At 39.1% G+C, this 27,167-nt stretch overlaps 2 protein-coding genes across 3 annotated transcripts in view; one reads left to right on the forward strand and one right to left on the reverse strand.

The window, feature by feature from the left end:
* ctnna2 (catenin (cadherin-associated protein), alpha 2) overlaps nt 1–27,167 on the reverse strand; it is a 974,853-nt gene that overhangs the window by 447,987 nt on the left and 499,699 nt on the right. The window contains exon 1 of one of the 2 annotated variants that reach the window (XM_061988022.2): nt 22,038–22,202. The exons of the other annotated variant lie outside the window; for it this stretch is intronic. Within the exon in view, the coding sequence (XP_061844006.2) occupies nt 22,038–22,202 (165 nt within the window). Of the gene's footprint in view, nt 1–22,037; nt 22,203–27,167 lie in introns of those variants that run through there. 2 annotated transcript variants of the gene reach the window in all.
* Nucleotides 22,388–25,433, forward strand: lrrtm1 (leucine rich repeat transmembrane neuronal 1). Its single transcript, XM_061988026.2, has one exon. It carries the CDS (start codon nt 22,967–22,969, stop codon nt 24,542–24,544), a length of 1,578 nt encoding a protein of 525 aa, XP_061844010.2. The 5' UTR covers nt 22,388–22,966; the 3' UTR covers nt 24,545–25,433.

Genomic DNA, 27,167 nt, shown 5'->3' on the forward strand with positions numbered 1-27,167 from the left:
TCATTTATAAATTATTGTCCCTTGAGAGTGGGTGGTTACACCAGGCCGTGCCTTTATGTTGGCTTTTGTTAGTGTTCTCCGGTGTTTTGTGTGAGTTCCTGTCCTGTGCTTTTATTTTGGTGCCTCTTCCGGTTTTGTTGGTGTTTTCCCGTCGCCTTTTCACTTCCGTCCCGGAGCATTTTGCCCTCACCGGTTTTATATTTGCAATCAAGACTATTAAGTTGATCCTTTTTCTGCCTTCATTGTCTGGACATTGATGATGTTGTTATCTGTGCACTGGACTACAGAAGAGCCTTTTATGATGCTAAGCACTACTTTGTGGACGCCATCTGCTCCACATTTCCCGTGAGTGTTTTACTGCATTTCAGCAGTTTTTTTTTTAGTTTTATCAATAAGTACCCCTTTTTTTGACCTCATAGTACTGCCTCGGTCCATCTGCATCCTCAAGATCACAACAAGCTCCGGCGTGACGCACCGTTTTATCAACCCTTGACAGATATATTGCAATAAAAATGGTTACTGCACTGCAAAAAGTCAGTGTTCAAAAACAAGAAAAATAAAATAAAAAAATGAGGGGTATTTTATTTGAACTAAGCAAAATTATCTGCCAATAGAACAACAAAATGTGGGTTGTCAAGACTTTCCAAAATAAGTAAAATTAGCTAACCTCAATGAACACAAAAATAGCTTAAAATAAGTATATTCTCACTAATAACAAGTGCACTTTTCTTGGTAGGAAAAAAAAGAGACCTTTTTTCTCAATATGTTGAAAAATATTCTTAAATGAAGTAAATGCTAGTGCCATTATCTTGACATCATGATATGCGCTCCACATCATTTTTTTTGTCATGCTTAAAGTAAGAAATGATTACTTTAAAAAGGTAGTTTTATACTTGCAGCTTTGCAACAGTTGATATTCTAGTTTCAAGCATGTTTTACTCAATATAGGTCATCAAATCTCAGCAACAAACTGTAATATCTTACTGAGATCATTTAGGACCAAAACCCTTAAAACAAGTAAAACACTCTAACATAAAACCTGCTTAGTGAGAAGAAGTATCTTATCAGACAGAAAATAAGTAAATATCACCCTTGTTTGAGATATTTCATCTTACTTAGATTTCAGTTTTTGCAGTGTGGATGTATTTGACCAATAAAAAGACTTGACCAAGGTCCCAATAGTGCAGTTTTAAACAGTTAGAGTAGCGCCATACCATTACGGAAGTACGGGGGAGACTATTATTTCAATTTGAAGGGGACTCAATGAAATGATGCGTGTTCTTGTTTAGTCACACGGACGTTGATGTTGTTATCTGTTCACTGGACTACAGAGGAGCCTTTTTTTATGCTAAGCACTACTTTGTGGACGCCGTCTGCTCCACATTTCCCGTGAGTGTTTTACTGGGTTTCAGCAGGTTTTTTGGGGTTTTTTTTCATAGTTTCTCCGGGCAGAGCACTTCTTGTTTCTTTCACTTTTTGTTCGTTTATCAATAAGTACCCCCTTTTTTTACCTCATGCTACTACCTCGTTCATCTGCATCCTCAAGATCACAACAATCTCCGGCGTGACGCACCGTTTTATCAACCCTTGACAGATATATTGCAATAAAATGGTAACTGGATGTATTTGACCAATAAAAAGACTTGACCAAGGTCCCAATAGTGCAGTTTTAAACAGTTAGAGTAGCTCCATACCATTACGGAAGTATGTTGGAGACTATTATTTCAATTTGAAGGGGACTCAATGAAATGATGTGTGTTTTTGTTTAGTCACACTGACCTTGGTGTAGTTATCTGTATCACTGGACTACAGAGGATCCTTTTTGATGCCAAGCCTAACACGCACTACTTTGTGGACGCCGTCTGCTCCACATTTCCCGTGAGTGTTTTACTGGGTTTCAGCAGGTTTTTTTGGTTTTTTTTTTTTCATTGTCTCTACGCTACTACCTCGTTCATCTGCATCCTCAAGATCACAACAACCTCCGGCGTCTCCCATAACGCACCGTTTATCAACGCTTGACAGATATATTGCAATAAAAATGGTAACTGGATGTATTTGACCAATAAAAAGATTTGACCGAGGTACCAATAGTGCAGTTTTAAACAGTTAGAGTAGCTCCATACCATTACGGAAGTACGGGGGAGACTATTATTTCAATTTGAAGGGGACTCAATGAAATGATGCGTGCTCTTGTTTAGTCACACGGACGTTGATGTTGTTATCTGTTCACTGGACTACGGAGGAGCCTTTTTTGATGCTAAGCACTACTTTGTGGACGCCGTCTGCTCCACATTTCCCGTGAGTGTTTTACTGGGTTTCAGCAGGTTTTTTTGGGTTTTTTTTTCATAGTCTCTCCGGGCAGAGCACTTCTTGTTGCTCTCGCTTTTTGTTCGTTTATCAATAAGTACCCTTTTTGTTTACCTCACGCTACTACCTCGTTCATCTGCATCCTCAAGATCACAACAACCTCCGGCGTGACGCACCGTTTTATCAACCCTTGACAGATATATTGCAATAAAAATGGTGACTGGATGTATTTGACCAATAAAAAGACTTGACCGAGGTCCCAATAGTGCAGTTTTAAACAGTTAGAGTAGCTCCATACCATTACGGAAGTACGGGGGAGACTATTATTTCAATTTGAAGGGGACTCAATGAAATGATGCGTGTTTTTGTTTAGTCACACTGACCTTGGTGTTGTTATCTGTATCACTGGACTACAGAGGAGCCTTTTTGATGCCAAGCCTAACACGCACTACTTTGTGGACGCCGTCTGCTCCACATATCCTGTGAGTGTTTTACTGGGTTTCAGCAGGTTTTTTGGTTGTTTTTTTTCATAGTCTCTACGCTACTACCTCGTTCATCTGCATCGTCAAGATCACAACAATCTCCGGCGTCTCCCATGACGCACCGTTTATCAACGTTTGACAGATATATTGCAACAAAAATGGTGACTGGATGTATTTGACCAATAAAAAGACTTGACCGAGGTACCAATAGTGCAGTTTTAAACAGTTAGAGTAGCTCCATACCATTACGGAAGTACGGGGGAGACTATTATTTCAATTTGAAGGGGACTCAATGAAATGATGCGTGTTTTTGTTTAGTCACACTGACCTTGGTGTTGTTATCTGTATCGCTGGACTACAGAGGAGCCTTTTTTGATGCTAAGCCTAACACGCACTACTTTGTGGACGCCGTCTGCTCCACATTTCCCGTGAGTGTTTTACTGGGTTTCAGCAGGTTTTTTTTTGTTTTTTTTCATAGTCTCTACGCTACTACCTCGTTCATCTGCATCCTCAAGATCCCAAAAGCCTCCGGCGAGATGCACCGTTTATCAACGCTTGACAGATAGATTGCAATAAAAATGGTAACTGGATGTATTTGACCAATAAAAAGACTTGACCGAGGTCCCAATAGTGCAGTTTTAAACAATTAGAGTAGCTCCATACCATTACGGAAGTACGGGGGAGACTATTATTTCAATTTGAAGGGGACTCAAAGAAATAATGCATGTTTTTGTTTAGTCACACGGACCTTGATGTTGTTATCTGTATCACTGGACTACAGCGGAGCCTTTTTGATGCCAAGCCCAACACGCACTACTTTGTGGACGCCGTCTGCTCCACATTTCCCGTGAGTGTTTTACTGGGTTTCAGCAGGTTTTTTGGTTTTTTTTTTTCATTGTCTTTACGCTACTACCTCGTTCATCTGCATCCTCAAGATCACAACAACCTCCGGCGTCTCCCATGACGCACCGTTTATCAACGCTTGACAGATATATTGCAATAAAAATGGTAACTGGATGTATTTGACCAATAAAAAGACTTGACCGAGGTACCAATAGTGCAGTTTTAAACAGTTAGAGTAGCTCCATACCATTACGGAAGTACGGGGGAGACTATTATTTCAATTTGAAGGGGACTCAATGAAATGATGCGTGTTCTTGTTTAGTCACACGGACGTTGATGTTGTTATCTGTTCACTGGACTACAGAAGAGCCTTTTTTGATGCTAAGCACTACTTTGTGGATGCCGTCTGCTCCACATTTCCCGTGAGTGTTTTACTGGGTTTCAGCAGTTTTTTTTTTAGTTTTATCAATAAGTACCCCTTTTTTTTACCTCATACTACTGTCTCATCCATCTGCATCCTCATGATCACAAGCTCCGGCGTGACGCACCGTTTATCAATGCTTGACAGATATATTGCAATAAAAATGGTTACTGCACTGCAAAAAGTCAGTGTTCAAAAACAAGAAAAATAAAATAAAAAAATGAGGGGTATTTTATTTGAACTAAGCAAAATTATCTGCCAATAGAACAAGAAAATGTGGGTTGTCAAGACTTTCCATAACAAGTAAAATTAGCTAACCTCAATGAACACAAAAATAGCTTAAAATGAGTATATTCTCACTAATAACAAGTGCACTTTTCTTGGTAGGAAAAAAAAGAGACCTTTTTGCTCAATATGTTGAAAAATATTCTTAAATGAAGTAAATACTAGTGCCATTATCTTGACATCATGATATGCGCTCCGCATCATGATTTTTTTTTGTCATGCCTAAAGTAAGAAATTATTACTTTAAAAAGGTAGTTTTATACTTGCAGCTTTGCAACAGTTGATATTCTAGTTTCAAGCATGTTTTACTCAATATAGGTCATCAAATCTCAGCTACAAGCTGTAATATCTTACTGAGATCATTTAGGACCAAAACCCTTAAAACAAGTAAAACACTCTAACATAAAATCTGCTTAGTGAGAAGAATGATCTTATCAGACAGAAAATAAGTAAATATCACCCTTATTTGAGATATTTCATCTTACTTAGATTTCAGTTTTTGCAGTGTGGATGTATTTGACCAATAAAAAGACTTGCGCGAGGTCCCAATAGTGCAGTTTTAAACAGTTAGAGTAGCTCCATACCATTACGGAAGTACGGGGGAGACTATTATTTCAATTTGAAGGGGACTCAATGAAATGATGCGTGTTTTTGTTTAGTCACACTGACCTTGATGTTGTTATCTGTTCACTGGACTACAGAGGAGCCTTTTTGATGCTAAGCACTACTTTGTGGACGCCGTCTGCTCCACATTTCCCGTGAGTGTTTTACTGGGTTTCAGCAGGTTTTTTGGGTTTTTTTTTCATAGTCTCTCCGGGCAGAGCACTTCTTGTTTCTTTCACTTTTTGTTCGTTTATCAATAAGTACCCCCTTTTTTTACCTCATGCTACTACTTCGTTCATCTGCATCCTCAAAATCACAACAACCTCCGGCGTGACGCACCGTTTTATCAACCCTTGACAGATATATTGCAATAAAAATGGTAACTGGATGTATTTGACCAATAAAAAAGACTTGACCGAGGTCCCAATAGTGCAGTTTTAAACAGTTAGAGTAGCTCCATACCATTACGGAAGTACGGGGGAGACTATTATTTCAATTTGAAGGGGACTCAATGAAATGATGCGTGTTCTTGTTTAGTCACACTGACCTTGGTGTAGTTATCTGTATCACTGGACTACAGAGGAGCCTTTTTTTATGCTAAGCACTACTTTGTGGACGCCGTCTGCTCCACATTTCCCGTGAGTGTTTTACTGGGTTTCAGCAGGTTTTTTGGGGGTTTTTTTCATAGACTCTCCGGGCAGAGCACTTCTTGTTTCTTTCACTTTTTGTTCGTTTATCAATAAGTACCCCCTTTTTTTACCTCACGCTACTACCTCGTTCATCTGCATCCTCAAGATCACAACAACCTCCGGCGTGACGCACCGTTTTATCAACCCTTGACAGATATATTGCAATAAAATGGTAACTGGATGTATTTGACCAATACGAAGACTTGACCGAGGTCCCAATAGTGCAGTTTTAAACAGTTAGAGTAGCTCCATACCATTACGGAAGTACGGGGGAGACTATTATTTCAATTTGAAGGGGACTCAAAGAAATAATGCATGTTTTTGTTTAGTCACACTGACCTTGATGTTGTTATCTGTATCACTGGACTACAGAGGAGCCTTTTTTGATGCTAAGCCTAACACGCACTACTTTGTGGACGCCGTCTGCTCCACATTTCCCGTGAGTGTTTTACTGGGTTTCAGCAGGTTTTTTGGTTTGTTTTTTTCATAGTCTCTACGCTACTACCTCGTTCATCTGCATCCTCAAGATCCCAAAAACCTCCGGCGAGATGCACCGTTTATCAACGCTTGACAGATAAATTGCAATAAAAATGGTAACTGGATGTATTTGACCAATAAAAAGACTTGACCGAGGTACCAATAGTGCAGTTTTAAACAGTTAGAGTAGCTCCATACCATTACGGAAGTACGGGGGAGACTATTATTTCAATTTGAAGGGGACTCAATGAAATGATGCGTGTTTTTGTTTAGTCACACTGACCTTGATGTTGTTATCTGTATCACTGGACTACAGCGGAGCCTTTTTGATGCCAAGCCCAACACGCACTACTTTGTGGACGCCGTCTGCTCCACATTTCCCATGAGTGTTTTACTGGGTTTCAGCAGGTTTTTGGGTTTTTTTTTCATAGTCTTTACGCTACTACCTCGTTCATCTGCATCCTCAAGATCACAACAACCTCCGGCGTCTCCCATGACGCACCGTTTATCAACGCTTGACAGATAGATTGCAATAAAAATGGTAATTGGATGTATTTGACCAATAAAAAGACTTGACCGAGGTACCAATAGTGCAGTTTTAAACAGTTAGAGTAGCTCCATACCATTACGGAAGTACGGGGGAGACTATTATTTCAATTTGAAGGGGACTCAATGAAATGATGCGTGTTCTTGTTTAGTCACACGGGCGTTGAAGACTTTGAAGACAAAGGGTTTTAAGTGTGCTAAACATGAAACATTAGACATTCCCTTGAACTCTACTATTCTTCCACCTGCATACCCTCTGCAACCCAAAGACTTGGCTTATGGAAGCACGGAGTGGAACATTTTTCAAGAGTTTCAGCCTTTTACATCAGAGAATTAAAAAAAAGTGCTCTTCATCATTCTTACAAGAGAGGCTAAGAGGTACATGACACTCTTTGGACAGCAAGGTTGGAAAAAAGGCTTGGTGGATTTTATTTCTATGGCTTTAAGCTCTTCTAGTCCACAAAGTCCAAGGGAAGCATGCAACTTTCCTGGGTGAAATACAGACAGGTGCTGAACTCCGACTTTGTTTCGGTTTAAAAGCATGTCTGACATCAAGATTGCGGCGGTACTAAATCGCCGTCTGGCCCTTCTGTCTCCAGGGGGACACCTTTGTTTTGGACACAGCTCCAAGCGAGCTTAAAGCCTGTTAAATCAATCTGAGGCTCACTATTCATGCACTTGTCCAAGTCAGAGGGAGCTTCTTTTTTTATTTTTTTTTACAGCCTGAACGCTTTGTGATCTTTGTCATAAAAAAAAATAAAAAAAAGTGTTATCTGTCTTGTTTTCAATGCAGGCAATGCGTTGTTGACATCACAATAGTATAACCACTATAGTATAACCCCAAGCAAAGGACAAATATAGTAACCGGAGAGTCGTTCATTTGTAGAACGTTATGGACATTAAAAAAAAAGCTATTTGTAATAGGGCTGGGTTATGTGGCTTAAAATTATATCACAATATGAAGTTTTTTATATCGGTCGATATTGGTAATTATGATTTTTTTATGATCTATCGAAAATATAGGACCACGAGAAAAATACATTAAATGTAAAAAAAAAAAAAAAAAAAATATTAAAAAAAGGACCTTCCTCTCATTACAATTCCCTCGGAAATATAAAACACTCAATGTAAACAAAATCCTAAAATCACATTGAACACTCGACAATACCCCCCTAAAATTAAAATAATGAATACGGAAGAAAGGCTTAAAAAAGTGTGAGAAAATAGTCCAAAGTGGGTAAATCTAAAAAAAAAAATCTGAGAAGAACTACTTTCTGCAGGTGTGCTCAACGGCGGGCGCGGCTAAAGTGCTGTGGTAAAACCGATTGCAAGCGCCTCGGTCTGACAACGGTCCGCTTTAAAACAAAAACTTCAAAAACTGTACAAACAAACATAAACAAGCACATATACATACATAATCACGTTGCATCAAACATGTATCACTGTTGTTCCCTCGGGATAAACTGGGTAAAACATGGCACACTGCTAAAGCTTTAACTCCTTTTACCATAACAATCTACAAGGTTGATATAGTCTGCTCCTCTTTCTTCCCATCCATTTATCTGCTTTCTTTTTTCAATTCAAGTATTCATTAAATGTTTGTATTGTTGCATTTGAAACAATTGTATTGTTGACAATTGAGGCAATTATTTTTATTATTCATTTGCAATAATGTTATTTCTGTTGGCATTTGTATTGCTCCATTTGTAGTGCAATAATGTTCATTGTCATTTCATCACTATCTACTCCACTAACTGCTTCTTTGCTATCATTTTCCGTATCATATTTGTCCATATCCTATTTGCTGATGTTTTTCTGTTGTTTTTGTTGTTGCTGTCTCGCCACTTCCTGTTTCTTCCGACGAAAAAATAAAATAAATAAATAAATATGTACATATAAATAAATAAATAACATATATATATATATATATATATATATATATATATATATATATATATATATATATATATATATATATATATATATATATACATATATATATACATATGTATATATATACATATATATATATATATATATATATATATACACATATATACATACATATATATATATATATATATATATATATATATATATATATATATACATATATATATATATATATATATATATATATATATATATATATACATATATATATACATATATATATATATATATATATATATATATATATATATATATATATATATATACATACATATATATATATATATATATATATATATATATATATATATATATATATATATATATATATATATAAAAATATATGTATATATATACATATATATATATATATATATATATATATATATATATATATATATATATATATATATATATATATATATATATATATATATATATATAGCCGCGGTTACTGTGGTTCATCCGTTAGAAAGTGCTCACTGCCGGGGTACAGCGGAATATTCGTTAGGTCAGGAAAAAACACGGAGGCTATTTCATCCCTACAAGCCTGTTTCGCAGGTTTCCCTGCTCTTCAGGAGGATTTTATTGAAGCGCCTGGTGTCATCATGCCGGCACAGAAGCAAGACACTACTGTGTAACAATGGCCACACACCCATGTAATGTACCCTGTATATATATATATATATATATATATATATATATATATATATATATATATATATATATATATATATATATACACATATATAGGTCAGGAAAAAAACACGTAGGCTGTTTCACAAGTTTCCCTGCTCTTCAGGGGATTTTATTGAAGCGTCTGTGGTTGTTACATATATATATATATTTGTGTATATATATATATATATATATATATATATATATATATATATATATATATATATATATCAATTGTTTTATCCAACACATTTTTATTGATATTGATTACGTTATTGTCGCAATAAATATTGATATCGTTTTACCGTCCAGCGCTACATTGTTATGTGATGATTACTGTTGCACTCTTTTGGCTCGCACGTCGAGTGAAGATAGGCACATAATTCAAAACGTTTAAATTCCGTCGGCGGTACCGTTTGACGCAAGACCAAATTTCGATGCCTGGCTTCCAGATGATGTCACGTCCGTATTGACTGCCTCTGGGTAATGTTGCAATTGTCCATGCCAACAAAGAAAGCATGCCTGATAGAAAGTGTTCAAAAGTAAGTTTTTACATATGGACGTAGCGATTGGTTATGATCAATATTGTCAAATAAACAGAACTAGTACTGTGGTATCCATCCATCCATCCATTTTTTTCCGCTTATCCGAGGGGCAGCAGCCTAAGTAGAGAAGCCCAAACTTTCCTCTCCCCAGCCACTTGGTCCAGCTCTTCCCGGGGGATCCCGAGGCATTCCCAGGCCAGCCGGGAGACATAGTCTTCCCAACGTGTCCTGGGTCTTCCCCGTGGCCTCCTACCGGTCGGACGTGCCCTAAACACCTCCCTCGGGAGGCGTTCGGGTGGCATCCTGACCAGATGCCCCAACCACCTCATCTGGCTCCTCTCCATGTGGAGGAGCAGCGGCTTTACTTTGAGCTCCCCCCGAATGGCAGAGCTTCTCACCCTATCTCTAAGGGAGAGACCCACCACCCGGCGGAGAAAACTCATTTGGGCCGCTTGTACCCGTGATCTTGTCCTTTCGGTCATAACCCAAAGCTCATGACCATAGGTGAGGATGGGAACGTAGATTGACCGGTAAATTGAGAGCTTTGCCTTCCGGCTCAGCTCCTTCTACACCACAACGGATCGATACAGCGTCCGCATTACTGAAGACGCCGCACCGATCCGCCTGTCGATCTCACGATCCAGTCTTCCCCCACTCGTGAGCAAGACTCCTTGGTACTTGAACTCCTCCACTGGGGGCAAGATCTCCTCCCCAACTTGGAGATGGCACTCCACCCTTTCCCGGGCGAGAACCATGGACTCGGACTTAGAGGTGCTGATTCTCATCCCAGTCGCTTCACACTCGGCTGCGAACCGATCCAGTGAGAGCTGAAGATCCTGGCCAGATGAAGCCATCAGGACCACATCATCTGCAAAAAGCAGAGACCTAATCCTGCAGCCACCAAACCGGATCCCCTCAACGCCCTGACTGCGCCTAGAAATTCTGTCCATAAAAGTTATGAACAGAATCGGTGACAAAGGGCAGCCTTGGCGGAGTCCAACCCTCACTGGAAACGTGTCCGACTTACTGCCGGCAATGCGGACCAAGCTCTGACACTGATCATACAGGGAGCGGACCGCCACAATCAGACAGACTGATACCCCATACTCTCTGAGCACTCCCCACAGGACTTCCCGGGGGACACGGTCCAATGCCTTATCCAAGTCCACAAGGCACATGTAGACTGGTTGGGCAAACTCCCATGCACTCTCAAAGACCCTGCCGAGAGTATAGAGCTGGTCCACAGTTCCACGACCAGGACAAAAACCAATTGGTTAAGTATTGGTAAAATATGCAATATTCCAGCGCCCATCTATTATATGCAGTAGGTAATAAAAGACAAACATAAACTTAAATATAATCACGACTGTCCGCTGAAAGAAAGTTCAATCTTTTCAAGGTTGCGGTCCCTTGCGTGGAGAGAAAACATATCTTCCCGCTTCCTCAACAACATCACTTGCAGCCACTCTAGAATATAAATATCTGCACCACTATCCCTTCCCAGCAGCCCATCAACATTATCTCTGAACTGGATGGGCCAATTAGTCATCCTCTGCCTTGTTTGCTCGGGCTCACACAGTCAAACTGATTCAATAAATGATTTGAATAATGGCCTTGTAATCATAGATGCTGATTTTTTGGATTGTTGTTTGTTTATGCGGCTGCTCAAATGAATCCGCCCGCCGCCTACAACCACCAACTATTTGGACTGATGGGATTTGCGCCAATGATTTTTGCTTTATGCTCAACGGACCTCCACATAAGAATTCCAGCTGGGTGTCTGACGAAGACTAATGACGCATTTTGCTTTGAAGCCTCTTTAAGATATCTTAACTATTGACATTTTTTAACCTTGCTTTCTTTTCCATATTTATACAAAATAGATATTTGCCATTGGCAAAATAGAATACCAGTGAGGGATCTTATCAACTATGTTGGGGAAAATGACTTTTGAAAAGCAATTAGTGATAGTTAATAGTTTTTTATTCTCAAATAAGTCATTGAAATAATAGATAGATACTTCAGGCATACTTGCCAACCTTGAGACCTTCAATTTCGGGAGGTGGGGGGTGGGGGGGCGGGGAGGGGCGTGGCGTGGCTGGGGGCGTGGTTAAGAGGAGAGGAGTATATTTACAGCTAGGATTCACCAAGTCAAGTATTTCATATATATATATACAGGTAAAAGCCAGTAAATTAGAATATTTTGAAAAACTTGATTTATTTCAGTAATTGCATTCAAAAGGTGTAACTTGTACATTATATTTATTCATTGCACACAGACTGATGCATTCAAATGTTTATTTCAGTTAATTTTGATGATTTGAAGTGGCAACAAATGAAAATCCAAAATTCCGTGTGTCACAAAATTAGAATATTACTTAAGGCTAATACAAAAAAGGGATTTTTAGAAATGTTGGCCAACTGAAAAGTATGAAAATGAAAAATATGAGCATGTACAATACTCAATACTTGGTTGGAGCTCCTTTTGCCTCAATTACTGCGTTAATGCGGCGTGGCATGGAGCCGATGAGTTTCTGGCACTGCTCAGGTGTTATGAGAGCCCAGGTTGCTCTGATAGTGGCCTTCAACTCTTCTGCGTTTTTGGGTCTGGCATTCTGCATCTTCCTTTTCACAATACCCCACAGATTTTCTATGGGGCTAAGGTCAGGGGAGTTGGCGGGCCAATTTAGAACAGAAATACCATGGTCCGTAAACCAGGCACGGGTAGATTTTGCGCTGTGTGCAGGCGCCAAGTCCTGTTGGAACTTGAAATCTCCATCTCCATAGAGCAGGTCAGCAGCAGGAAGCATGAAGTGCTCTAAAACTTGCTGGTTGACGGCTGCGTTGACCCGGGATCTCAGGAAACAGAGTGGACCGACACCAGCAGATGACATGGCACCCCAAACCATCACTGATGGTGGAAACTTTACACTAGACTTCAGGCAACGTGGATCCTGTGCCTCTCCTGTCTTCCTCCAGACTCTGGGACCTCGATTTCCAAAGGAAATGCAAAATTTGCATGGTTGGGTGATGGTTTGGGGTGCCATGTCATCTGCTGGTGTCGGTCCACTCTGTTTCCTGAGATCCAGGGTCAACGGAATGCCAGACCCAAAAACGCAGAAGAGTTGAAGGCCACTATCAGAGTAACCTGGGCTCTCATAACACCTGAGCAGTGCCAGAAACTCATCGACTCCATGCCACGCCGCATTAACGCAGTAATTGAGGCAAAAGGAGCTCCAACCAAGTATTGAGTATTGTACATGCTCATATTTTTCATTTTCATACTTTTCAGTTGGCCAACATTTCTAAAAATCCCTTTTTTGTATTAGCCTTAAGTAATATTCTAATTCTGTGACACACGGAATTTTGGATTTTCATTTGTTGCCACTTCAAATCATCAAAATTAAATGAAATAAACATTTGAATGCATCAGTCTGTGTGCAATGAATAAATATAATGTACAAGTTACACCTTTTGAATGCAATTACTGAAATAAATCAAGTTTTTCAAAATATTCTAATTTACTGGCTTTTACCTGTATATATAAGAAATACTAAGTCAAGTATTTCATATGTATATATATATATATATATATATATATATATATATATATATATATATATATATATATAAATAAAAGAAATACTTGAATTTCAGTGTTCATTTATTTACACATATACACACACACATAACACTCATCTACTCATTGTTGAGTTAAGGGTTGAATTGTCCATCCTTGTTCTATTTGTCACTATTTTTCTAACCATGCTGAACGCCCTCTCTGATGATGCATTGCTGTGTGGCACGCAAAAAGTGTTTTCATCAAATGCACTAGATGGCAGTATTGTCCTGTTTAAGAGTGTCACAACATTGCTGTTTACGGGCAGACAAACTGCTTTACAGTAGACAAAAACGTGACTGCTGTTGTTGTGTGTTGTTACCGCGCTGGGAGGACGTTAATGAAACTGCCTAACAATAAACCTACATAAGAAACCAAGAACTCGCCCTCGATCATTCTACAGTTATAACGTCACTGGGCAGATACGCTGTTTATATTGTGTGCCTGAATTTCGGGAGATTTTCGGGAGAAAATTTGTCCCGGGAGGTTTTCGGGAGAGGCGCTGAATTTCGGGAGTCTCCCGGAAAATCCGGGAGGGTTGGCAAGTATGACTTCAGGTTAAAAATGCGAGTTTTCAGCCCAATTCTGTTCAAGATTGTTCAAACATTGTAGAGGGAGATAGAACATGAACGCTGGGAAAAGGATAAACACTGGGGGGGATATACAATGGATAGCCGTAAGCACACAAAAACATGTTACACAGAATCCACACAACTTGCAACAGTCATGTAATAGGTTAGCAGGGCGAGTCGTTATTGCATTTCTTTCATGAAAAACCTTCAAAAAGCGGGCATTCAAGGTTATTATGTAATATGTGATGTGAAAACATCAAAAAACATGTTTTCTTGTTCCACATAAGGATTGCGAATGATTGGCAATCCTTATGTGGAACAAGAAAACATGTTTTTTGATGTTTTAATGCGAGTAAATAAACGCTAACAATGGAGCCAATTGGGTGCTCTATTCACTCTATTCAGCTCCGGAAACTTCCCTCAACCTCAACCTTTTACATATATGTAATGTAGTAAAATGTAATATTTACACAGTTTGCTCATTTTAAGCATCCATTGGCGTATTAACTTCACAGATGCATCACAACGTCTGCGTTTCCCTTCAACAACAACAACACTACTAATCATGGCAGACGTCTTGAGAAACAACAAAGACTACTTTGGGACACCATATGATCCAGAACCTTATATTTTTGAGCCTGAATATAAAGAGGATGATCTACAAGTTTCAAAAGCTGTGTGCTAAACAGACGCAGGTTTAGTGAAACACTAAGCATCATGAAGCAGTAGTGCTAAAGAAGAAATTATAATTAAAAAAATACTTAATTTACTGCACAATGTCTGCTCTCACTAGGATGCAACAGAGGGGATGACAACTTTAGATAAAGATGTAATAATAATCCTAGCGCAGGTTAAAAAATATATATATTTTCATGTCTTTCTCACCATCCCCGGTTCTAAGTTGGATGTCAAAGTTGACCAACTTCTCGGTTTATGTCCACAACCTTCTACTATCCAGGTGAGAGGCTTGATTTATAATCTACAATTAACGTCCACCAACTCAGCAGCTCAGTATGTCAATATAGCATCATAAGCTAGTTAGCTTTCTGTGATCACAGCACTGCTACAAAATAGTTCCTTAATGTTAGTGCTAAATAATTTGCTGATACTTGGTTATTTTTCAGATCACGAGATCTAAATGGAGTATTTTTGGATGTTTTTAAGAGGGCTTTATGGGCATAATAGTGTACTCCCATTAGCGGCATTGTTAGCCGCCTCGTACTTGCTGTATTTTACAAATTAGAATGTAGAAAACAGTCTGTAAAACATAAATCATGCAATGCCAACATTACATGTTATGTAAACCACAAGGAAGTGTTTTAAATAATAAAAAAAATCAAATATGGACCTTTTAATAGCTAATAAAAAGCTAACTGACTAACCTAAGATAATATTGTAACTGTATGCATGTTTGAAATAACCTAATATCATAACCATAACTATATATAAAGCAGTGGCGCAAAGAGCTGTAACTTTTAAAAACTATAAACGTTCTCTCATTTTCAGTTTTTTTGCAATATCAAATCATGTATCGTCTACTAAGTCATTCGCAGACTGTGCAAACGTCCATAACGGGATGCCGGAATGACGGTAAAGACCTGAATATAAGATGGCAATTTGTTTCTTGAGAAAAGAAAACAAATATATGATAAGGATTTATGAATCTTCAAAACAGTGAAATACAAGACACCTGTTTGGAAAAAAAGGGTCTCAAAAGTTGGCCAAGTTAACAAACAAGCATGCAAATTGTAAGATAAAAATTGCATTTTTTAAATTATAATTGATATACTCTTATTTAATTATTATTGAAAATGTGATTAAAAAATAAAAACATTTAATCAGATTTTATGTTCTTTCTTAAAGGCGCCCTATGATGATTCTAATCTACATTCAACACAGTAGTCTAAACCAGCCTTTTTGACCCATAGTGTAGGGTCGGGGCCCTTTGTTTTCTCAGCTGTGGCCCGTTCACTTTTCCACCACTTGTGACAGAAATGACAATATCAAACAAACAGAAGAAGTCTGGAGCTAAAATGTTAAAATATGACTAAAGTGGGGAAGCTGTATTTTCATTTGCACTTTATTTTTTTTGACATATTCATTATTAACTAAGGTAATTTATTTTAACACAACATAACTGAATGTAAATGTATTTTTTTCATCAGAGTCCCTTCTTATGCAGTATATTTGGTTAGTACTTATTCTTCTAGTCAGCCTGACCTAACCCTAGGATTTATATGCTGAATAAATAATATTTGCAATTAACACATGTTTTTGTATCATTAGACAAGGGTATAAACTTGAAGTCGGTTAGATATTAATACTAAATATTCTCGATATTCACAGTAAGAATACTAATTCAGTATTAATATTTAAGTGGGCCCCGGGCCCCTCTGTAGTGGATAAAATAGGCGCCGAGGTAAAAAAGGTTAATAATCCTTGTTGTAGGATAAATAAATATATATATATATATATATATATATATATATATATATACATATATATATATATATATATATATATATATATATATATATATATATATATATATATATATATATATACATATATATATATATATGTATATATATACATATATATACATGTATATATATACTTATATATATATATATTAGAGATGCGCGGTTTGCGGGCACAACCGCGGAGTCCGCGGATTATCCGCGGATCGGGCGGATGAAATTTAAAAAAATTAGATTTTATCCGCGGGTCGGGTCGGGTCGGGTGGTTGAAATAAAAAAAAATTAGATTTTAAATAGATTCAGGCGGGTGGCAGTTAAACCAATTGGTAAATATATATACATAGTTAAATGTTGTTACCCACATATGAAAAACGAGCAGGCACCTGCAGCATATGCCACAACAGAAGAAAAAAAAAAAAAAGAGATGGACACTTTTACGGAGCGGAGAAGGGACGCCTCGCCGGGGTCCGGGACCGAGGCCCCTTCCCCCGAGAGGGCCCCACCGGGAGCCGTAGCTGAGGCAATCCGCGAGAAGGGCCCGACGCACGTCCAGTTGTCACCACCGCACCGACACCCCGCCTCGTCTGCCTTCGCCGCGGCCGGCGTCACGCGCAGCAGGTAAGCAGCTTACCTGCCCGCCACCCCCGTGGCCGGGGGCTCGTAACAGGGGTCACTCCGCGCGCTCCGCCCGCGCAGCTTTCCTGCCCACCACCCCTGTTGCCGGGGGCGCGTAACAGGGGTCACTCCACGCGCAGTGCGCTCACGAAAGGGGTGGGGCTCACCCTGGTTGATATAGACAGCAGCTAGGACGGTGGCCATGGAAGTCGGAACCCGCTAAGGAGTGTGTAACAACCCACCCGCCGAATCAACTAGCCCTGAAAATGGATGGCGCTGGAGCATCGGGCCCATATACCCGGCCGTCGCCGGCAGCGAGATGCGCTTGGAGGTGCGCTTAGCGCGGCTCCCATATGATTGCGCACTGGTGTGCGTCTGGGTCGTGACAGCGTGGCACGCGAATGTCTGTGCTGCATTGGATCAGTCTCCTTTCTTTAACAGGCAAAAGCTTTATAACCTCACTAATGCCTTGCATCGTCTATATTAGATATATAACAACGGGCGGGTGCGGGCAGATGCGGTTCTGATCAAATGTTAGATCGGGTGGATTGCGGATGGTTGACGACTTTCTGATGCGGTTGCGGATGAAATAATTGCCTATCCGCGCATCTCTAATATATATATATATATATATATATATATATATATATATATATATATATATATATATATATATATATATATATATATATATATGTATGTATGTAGTATGCATGTATGTATGTATATATATATATATATATATATATATATATATATATATATATATATATATATATATATATATATATATATATGTATGTATGCATGTATGTATATATATATATATATATATATATATATATATATATATATATATATATATATATATATATATATATTAAAGATGTCCGTATCGGCCTGCCGATATTATCGGCCGATAAATGCGTTAAAATGTAATATCGGAAATTATCGGTATGGTATCGTTTTTTTTATTATAGGTATTGTTTTTTTTTTTTTTTTTATTATATCAACATAAAAAACACAAGATACATTTACAATTAGTGCACCAACCCAAAAAACCTCCCTCCCCCATTTACACTCATTCACACAAAAGGGTTGTTTCTTTCTGTTATTAATATTGTGGTTCCTACATTATATATCAATATATATCAATACAGTCTGCAGGGATACAGTCCGTAAGCACACATGATTGTGTGTGCTGCTGGTCCACTAATAGTACTAACCTTTAACAGTTAATTTTACTCATTTTCATTAATTACTAGTTTCTATGTAACTGTTTTTATATTGTTTCACTTTCTTTTTTATTCAAGAAAATGTTTTTAATTTATTCATCTTATTTTATTTTATTAATTTTTTTTAAAGTACCTTATCTTCACCATACCTGGTTGTCCAAATTATGCATAATAATGTATACTTTTTAAATAATTTTTGATAACCTACATTCCTCCATAAAATAAATTAGCGGCTCTGATTCTTTTTTTTATATTACTTAAAAAAGAAATCTGGTTTTGTTTAATAAAATACTTCCCAATCTTTTAATAAAGTCTAATACAAATAAGGCAACAAGAGAAGTATCCCACACTTCTCCTTTCTAAAGTAAGTACAACAGATATAAGATCGTCTACATCAGGGGTAGCAAACTCATTTCAGCTCAGGGGCCGCATGGAGGAACATCTGTGCACACGTGGGTTGGACTATTAAAATCATGGCATTAAAACTACAAAATAAAGACAACTTCAGATTGTTTTCTTTATCTTACTTTGGCCAAAAATAGAACAAACACATTCTGAAAATATTACAATAAGCGGTGAAGAAGAAAGTGAATGAATGTTTATAACTGAATACATTTACATATGCATAAAAATGTGTTTTATTTTGTATTATTTTTTTAAATGAATAAAGTAACATTTATGACAACCTTTTTCCAAAACACAATATAGAATGTGAGATATAACAGCATAATGCATACATTCATAAATAGTTTTCAAAACGCTTACAAAAAAGTGGGACCCCAAAAATGTACCGTGGGTCCCCATTTTTATGACTTGATGGCAGGGACCCCATTTTGAAAATTCCTAGCGCCGACACTGATGGGTGTATTTGTGCGTGCAAAACAGCAGCAGTTCTAAAACTAATCAAATATCATCCCGGGGGCCATAGATCAGTCATTCGCGGGCCGGATCTGGCTCACGGGCCTTGACTTTGACACCACTGATTCACACCAACAACATGATTTGCCTGAGTGGCTGGACAGGATGGAAAAAAAAAATATATATATATATATGTGTATATATATATATATATATATATATATATATATATATATATATATATATATATATATATATATATATATATATATATGTATATGTATATATATATATATATATATATATATATATATATATATATATATGTATATATATGTATATATATATATATATATATATATATATATATATATATATATATATATATATATATCGACAGATTAATCGATTATCAAATTGATCGTTAGTTGCAGCCCATATATATATATATATATATATATATATATATATATATATATATATATATGGGCTGCAACTAACGATCAATTTGATAATCGATTAATCTGTCGATTATTACTTCAATTAATCGATTGATAATCGAATAAAAGAGACCAACTACATTTCTATCCTTTCCAGTATTTTATTGGAAAAAAAACAGCACACTGGCACCATACTTATTTTGATTATTGTTTCTCAGCTGTTTGTACATGTTGCAGTTTATAAATAAAGGTTTATTTAAAAAATGCACATAGCATAGCTCCAACGAATCGATGACTAAATTAATCGGCAACTATTTTTATAATCGATTTTAATCGATTTAATCGATTAGTTCTTATAGAATATATATATATATATATATATATATATATATATATATATATATATATATATATATATATATATATATATATATGTATGTATATATATATATATATATATATATTTATATATATATATATATATATATATATATATATATATATATATATATATATATATATACATACATATGCCGATGTATTTCTTTTCTTCTTCTGTAATCTCACCCTGGAACCTTTAAAACAGGGGTCCCCCAAACTACGGCCCGTGGGCCAGATACGGCACCCCAGCGTCCAAAATCCGGCCCACGGGAAGTCCCAAGTTAAAAAAAATAAATAACATTTTTTATTTTTTTATTTTTTTTATTTGTCCTTACTAGTTTATTCTACCGTCTCCTAGCCACTCAGGCAAATCATATTGTCTAAAAATGCATTTTACCATCGATAACGTGACATGCAGCAAGTGGGCTCTTTAAGTCAATTAGTGTGCGAGGAATATATATATATATATATATATACATATATATATATATATATATATATATATATATATATATATATATATATATATATATATATATATATATATATATATATAGGCAGCACGGTGGCACAGGAGTTAGTGTGTCTGCCTCACAATATGAAGGTCCTGAGTAGTCCTGGGTTCAATCCCGGGCTCGGGATCTTTCTGTGTGGAGTTTGCATGTTCTCCCCGTGACTGCGTGGGTTCCCTCCGGGTACTCCGGCTTCCTCCCACCTCCAAAGACATGCACCTGGGGATAGGTTGATTGGCAACACTAAAAAATTGGCCCTAGTGTGTGAATGTGAGTGTGAATGTTGTCTGTCTATCTGTGTTGGCCCTGCCATGAGCTGGCGACTTGTCCAGGGTGTACCCCGCCTTCCGCCCGATTGTAGCTGAGATAGGCTCCAGCACCCCCCGTGACCCCGAAGGGAATAAGCGGTAGCAAATGGATGGATGGATGTATATATATATATATATATATATATATATATATATATATATATATATATATATATATATATACATATATATATACATATATACACATATACATATATACACATATACATATATATATATATACATTATATACACATATACATATATATATATATACATTATATACACATATACATATATATATATATACATAGACATACACATACAAACGTACATACACACACATATATACACATTTACATATACATATACATATATACACACACATTTACATTTACAAGCCAAATTCAGCCAAATGAACTGAAAGGTCAAGTGGGTGAAGAAAATGAAGTCATAGCAGTCATTTCCGGCCTTGCCATTGATCACCGCCTAATTGATCGGCCAACGATGACAAGCCGAGGACGTGCTCCCATAGAATCGCAAACAAGAGCAGAGTGGAGGTTTTTTTTTTTTTTTTTCGGAGAACAAGCATCTCGCTTCCAACTAATACTATCTGGCAAGCATTTAGATCAGTATTCAGAGAGGAGGCTGTGGACATAATTGATCATGACAACGGAATACAAGGCTGCGGGCTTCTTTGATGGAATGGCCAACGCTATATGGCTTGTGTTGATTATAACTACGCATGTCGTGCATCTGATCAATACGGGGGATTGGTCTCCGCTGAAACTCATAAAAGGTTAGCGTTCCATTGGCTGGACGAAGGTTACTTTCCAAGTCTGAAGTCATAAAGCTGCTCTCTCACGGTCAGGTGGAAGAAGAAGAAGAAGGAGGGGGGGGGGGGACATTATTTGGCCAAATGTATTATTGAGAGAGCGTTTCATTAACGCACTCCGTTTAAGCCCGGGCCATTGTGAATATGCAAATGTCCCAGGCCCAGGGAGAGAGAACGAGGGGAGGAGGAGGAGGAGGGGAGGTGGACCAAGTGAGTGAGCGATCAAGCCGGGGAGAGAGAGAAGCCTCCGAATTGTGAGCGGCTTACGACACTCAGTGAACGGTCGGCGTTTGTGCAGCCAGTGTGCCGCTCCGCTGCCGGGGACCGCACGCTCCGTCTTCACCAGCACTAACCTTCAGCACCCGCTTCCAGTCGGCCGAGACATCGCCCGGGAGAGCCAGCCAGCGAGGCGGGAGAGAGGGAGCCAATCCCGCCAGCCAACTGCGGATGCAAGAGGGCTTCTTCTTCTTTCTTTCTTTTTTTTTTTTTAAACCGGAGATGAGCCACTGACATGACATGGAATATTGTCCAAAGGGGTTGACTTTTTCCTAATCCTTTTGTTAAAGCCCGATTCGAGGGATCTGAACCCCACAAGTTAGTGGTTTGCTCGCAGAGATGGGCGATGATATACGCTGGCAGCTCCGCTGAAACTTAAGCAAGAAGGGGAGGAGAAAGGGGGGGGAAGAAAAAAAAAAAAAAAAGACAGATACCTGTGAAAAAAAAAAAAAAAAAAAATGTTCTCCTCTCCCCATCATTGCAGCAGAGGACTGCGGAGGAGCTGAAGAGACGGAGCTCATGCATGCTGACCGCGGGAACTTGCGCTTTCCACCGTCTCCCCACTTGGATTCCGCCTCTTTGACTTGAGGAGAACTAAGACATTGTACGCCTGCCAAGGATCTGGTGTCCACTGAAAGGAGAGACGGGAGGGGGTGGCGGTGAATTGGTGCCACAGTGGGGTCCTTTTTTAGACCCGCACATAATTAGTGTCGCGGGGCACAAAGCGAGACGCTGAATGTCAGCTTTCGGATAAGGGGGGGTGAGTCGGAATCTTCTCAGATAAGATCGATCCGTGAGGACATTTTTTTTTTTTTGATGTCTCCTCCCACCGTTTGATCGGAATCATAAGAGACTTCCTCCGTCAGGATTTTCTTAGTTGACCAAATGAAAACGACTAATCCGACTGAATACGAAACAAGGCGCGATGCGCGACATATGATGTGAGAAGTGGGGAGACAATATCCAGAGTGAATGGACATTTGCTCAGTGGCATCCCTGGATATTCATGCTGATGGATTTCCTTTTAATTGGACTGTACTTAAAGTGGCCGGTGAAGAAGCCCCCGGGGTTGATACTGTGTTCATTGGGCATTTTTCTGAGGATGGTCCCCTCGGCGGAGGGGGTTTGTCCCAGGCTGTGCCGCTGCGACAGCAAGCTGCTGTACTGTGAGGGGCTGAACCTCACGGACATTCCCCAGAACCTGAGCAGCGCCTTGGGCCTGTCGATGAGGGAGAACAACCTGACCGAGTTACGTGACGGCCAACTGGCCGGCCTGTCCCAGCTCACCTGGCTCTACCTGGATCACAACAACATTGACATTGTGGAGGAGGCTGCATTCGAGCGGCTGAGGCGGGTCAAGGAATTGGACCTCAGCAGCAATCGGATTGAGAGTCTGCCAAACGGCACCTTCAGGCCCCTCCCCAACCTGCGCATCCTCGACCTCTCGTACAACAGGCTGCAGGCCCTGGAGCCTGACTTGTTCCATGGCCTTAGAAAGCTCACCAATTTGCATTTGCGCTACAACGCTCTCAAATTCGTGCCAGTGAGGATTTTCCAAGACTGTCGGAGCATGCAGTTTCTCGACTTGGGATACAACCAACTGCAGAGTCTGGCACGGAACTCGTTCGCCGGACTCTTCAAGTTGTCAGAGTTGCATCTTGAGCACAACGAGCTGGTTAAAGTCAACCTCGCCCACTTCCCCCGACTGATCTCTTTACGTACCCTGTATATGCACAACAACCGCGCGACCATTGTCGTCAACACCCTGGAATGGACGTGGCACTTCTTGGAGAAGATCGACCTGTCAGCCAATGAAATTGAGTACGTGGAGCCACATGTTTTTGAGAGCGCGCCCAACCTCAAGATATTGATGCTGGACTCTAATCGCTTGACTTCTATGGACCAGCGCATTTTGGACTCGTGGTCCTCCCTGACCAGCATCACCCTCGGAGGGAACGACTGGGAGTGCAGCCGCAATGTGTGTGCCTTGGCCTCGTGGTTGAGTGCCTTTCGAGGGCAACGGGACAATTCGCTCTTGTGTTCGAGCCCGGACACAGCACAAGGCGAGGACGTCTTGGACGCCGTCTACGCTTTTCAGCTGTGTGAAGACCCGCCTCTGGAAGTTACCTCAGCGGGCATGTACGCCTCCACAAGGGATCTGGCTCACGGCGGCTCCGTGTTCCTCGGCCCTTTCACCCCCAACCCTTACGAGGGCGAGGGCGGCGAGGTGGTCACCAGTTCGTTCACTGTCACGGTGGGCCACGGCGACCTGGAGAGCACCATGCAGATCCACAAGGTGGTGACGGGCACCATGGCCCTCATCTTCTCGTTCCTCATCATCGTGCTCATGCTCTACGTGTCGTGGAAGTGCTTTCCGGCCGGAATAAGGCAGCTGAGGCAGTGTTTCAGCAGCCAGCGCCGCAAACAGAAGCAGAAGCAAAGCATGCAGCAGATGGCTACAATTTCTACACCGGAGTACTACGTTGACTATAAGCCTAACAATATCGAGGGAGCTCTGGTGATCATCAATGAATACGGCTCATGTACTTGCCAGCAGCAACCTTCTCGGGAATGTGAGGTGTGACCCGGGCCTGGTGGTAAATCTGTTCTTTTTGGATAAGTGCACGCAGGATTAAATGTATATTTTGGTCACATCTTACGCAGCATATCACTGTGATATGGAAGTTTGCTTCACGGAGCTGACCATTTTGCTGTGGATTTCCTGCTGTATCTTTGCCCACTCGACGCGACAGTACCAGGCAGAACGGGCTCTTGACTTGCGGACGGCTTGACGCACCAGCGTCACTGAGAGGAATACATTACAAGCTGCACATTTTTTCCCTGATTCGTGGATATTTGAGCTTTAATGTGTCTTTCGGCTGCGGGACATGTAATTAAAACTGTGGACAAAAAAAACATTTGTAATATGGTAAACGATATTTGACAAGGATCTAACATATATATATATCAAAAATATTTAAGTTGGATTCCAAATGTAAAGATACAAGTATGTGTAAAAATGTTAAAAAAAAGAAGTGCAAGTGTGGATTTAACCGATTCAAAATAATCTATTTCTTTTGTAAACTCCAAAAAAAAAAGAAAAAAAGAAAGAAGCAAAATGTTTAAATACATGCTGTTCACATTGAAATCATGTGTGTGTGTGAGAGAGGCTGCTCAGAAATGAAATGTGTTGGCTGACTCGAGTGCAATACCTCCGCAGTCCTTTAAACAAACCACAAAAAAAAAAAAGAGACAAGCAGAAAATGAAAGGCACATTTGCAACTCATCCCAAATGTAATAGCCATTGTCTAAATTTCTCTTTTATCTCACATTGTGTTGCTTTATGATTCACTGTGTTGGTTCACTGGTAGTATTGTTCCCTCCCCTTGCTTTCAATCGCACATTTTGATCAGTTAGTACACGTTCATATTATTATATCTGTGTACCATCAAAGTAAAGAAAAATATAAAGTCTCCTGTTGCTTCTCAATGGTTTTTGTGTGTGGGGGGGGCTTTCATGGAATCCAGCACGCAGAGCAACAACAATCCACATCAAAATGCAGACGTGAATCACTGAAATGGAGTAATCCACCGGCTTCAGGGGAGATTTGCACAAACATTCAAAATGTTTGTTGTACACGAGGACGTTGGAGGTATATACATATATGTATATATATATATATATTATTTTTGGTGTTCATTTGTACAGACGTCATATCCTCCATCCTTTGACATTGGCTGCTGTATTTAGTGGCAGTAAGCGGGAGGGGGCTGTGAGATGGAGACGGCGGATCACAACCACTGCAGAAAGAGGGAACAGACTGCTCTCTAGTGTGCGTACGTTCACATTCATGCGTCTGCCTCTTGTACTCTACATGTTGACGCTCGACTCAGTGGGGGAAAATCCATGACTTTGTGGAGAGGAATAAATCACTGCTATTTTTCTGTTAATTTGATACATAATTCAGATTATATACAAGTCTTAATCAGCAAAAAAAAAAAGTGGATATATTCACATTTTTCTAATTAGGGTTATGCATATGAAACGGAAAAAAATGGGGGAAAATGGCCAAATTAACCTTCCAAATTGAGACATCCATGTAAGGCTAAGGTAACTCCTTAACTGCTACACACAAAAAGGTGATTCTTTTTACAAAACATGCACCCTGATGTGTGCCCTGTGCTATTATACGATGACATTGTTATTAAAACCCAAAGTTCGCCCCCGTAAATCCCAAAAAATTGAAATGTCTTAGATTACTCAAAGCGCTCTACAACACCCACTGTAACTTTAGGTCGTTTAGCCGAATCAGCGCGAAATTTGGTACACACTTTTAGGGGACTGGTAGGCGTAAATGTGTCAACTTTGAGCAAAATTGGTTGAAAAATGGGTCAGTCATCAAGAAAAAGGTCTCTGTAGAGACACCACAGGTTTAAGCAACTGATTGGCCATAAATCATTGACTCTGTGATACAAAATTAAGATTATGTTTACAAGTCTTATTCAGAAAAAAAAAGAACCGATTTTCAGAAATGTGGACATATTCACATTTTCTAATTAAGGTTATGCATACGAAATGGGAAAAAATGGGGGAAAATGGCCAAATTAACCTTCCAAATTGAGACATCCATGTAAGGCTAAGGTAACTCCTTAACTGCTACACACAAACGGGTGATTCTTTTTACAAAACATGCACTCTGATGTGTGCCCTGTGCGATTATACGATGACATTGTTATTAAAACCCCAAAGTTTGCTCCTGTATGTCAAACCAATTTGAAATGTCTTACATTGCTCAAAGCGCTCTACAACACCCACTGTAACTTTATGTCGTTTAGCCGAATCAGCGCAAAATTTGGTACACACTTTTAGGGGACCGGCAAGCGTAAATGTGTCAACTTTGAGCAAGATTGGTGGAAAAATGGGTCAGTCATCAAGAAAAAGGTCTTGGTAGAGACATCACCGGTTTAAGCAACTGTTTGGCCATAAATCATTGACTCTGTGATACAAAATTAAGATTACGTCTTATTCAGCAAAAAAAGAACATGTTTTCAAAAATGTGGATATATTCACCGTTTTCTAATTAGGGTTATGCATATGAAACAAACAAAAAAACAGGTATTGGGGAAAAATGGCCAAATGAACCTTCCAAATTGAGACATCCATGTAAGGCTAAGGTAACTCCTTAACTGCTACACACAAACGGGTGA

Source organism: Nerophis lumbriciformis, linkage group LG27 (genome assembly GCF_033978685.3).
Source record: "Nerophis lumbriciformis linkage group LG27, RoL_Nlum_v2.1, whole genome shotgun sequence".
Classification (NCBI taxonomy): domain Eukaryota; kingdom Metazoa; phylum Chordata; class Actinopteri; order Syngnathiformes; family Syngnathidae; genus Nerophis; species Nerophis lumbriciformis.

Excerpts from the sequence above, each read along its gene's own strand:
- lrrtm1 (XM_061988026.2), top strand. The coding sequence starts at position 22,967 with ATGCTGATGGATTTCCTTTTAATTGGACTGTACTTAAAGTGGCCGGTG.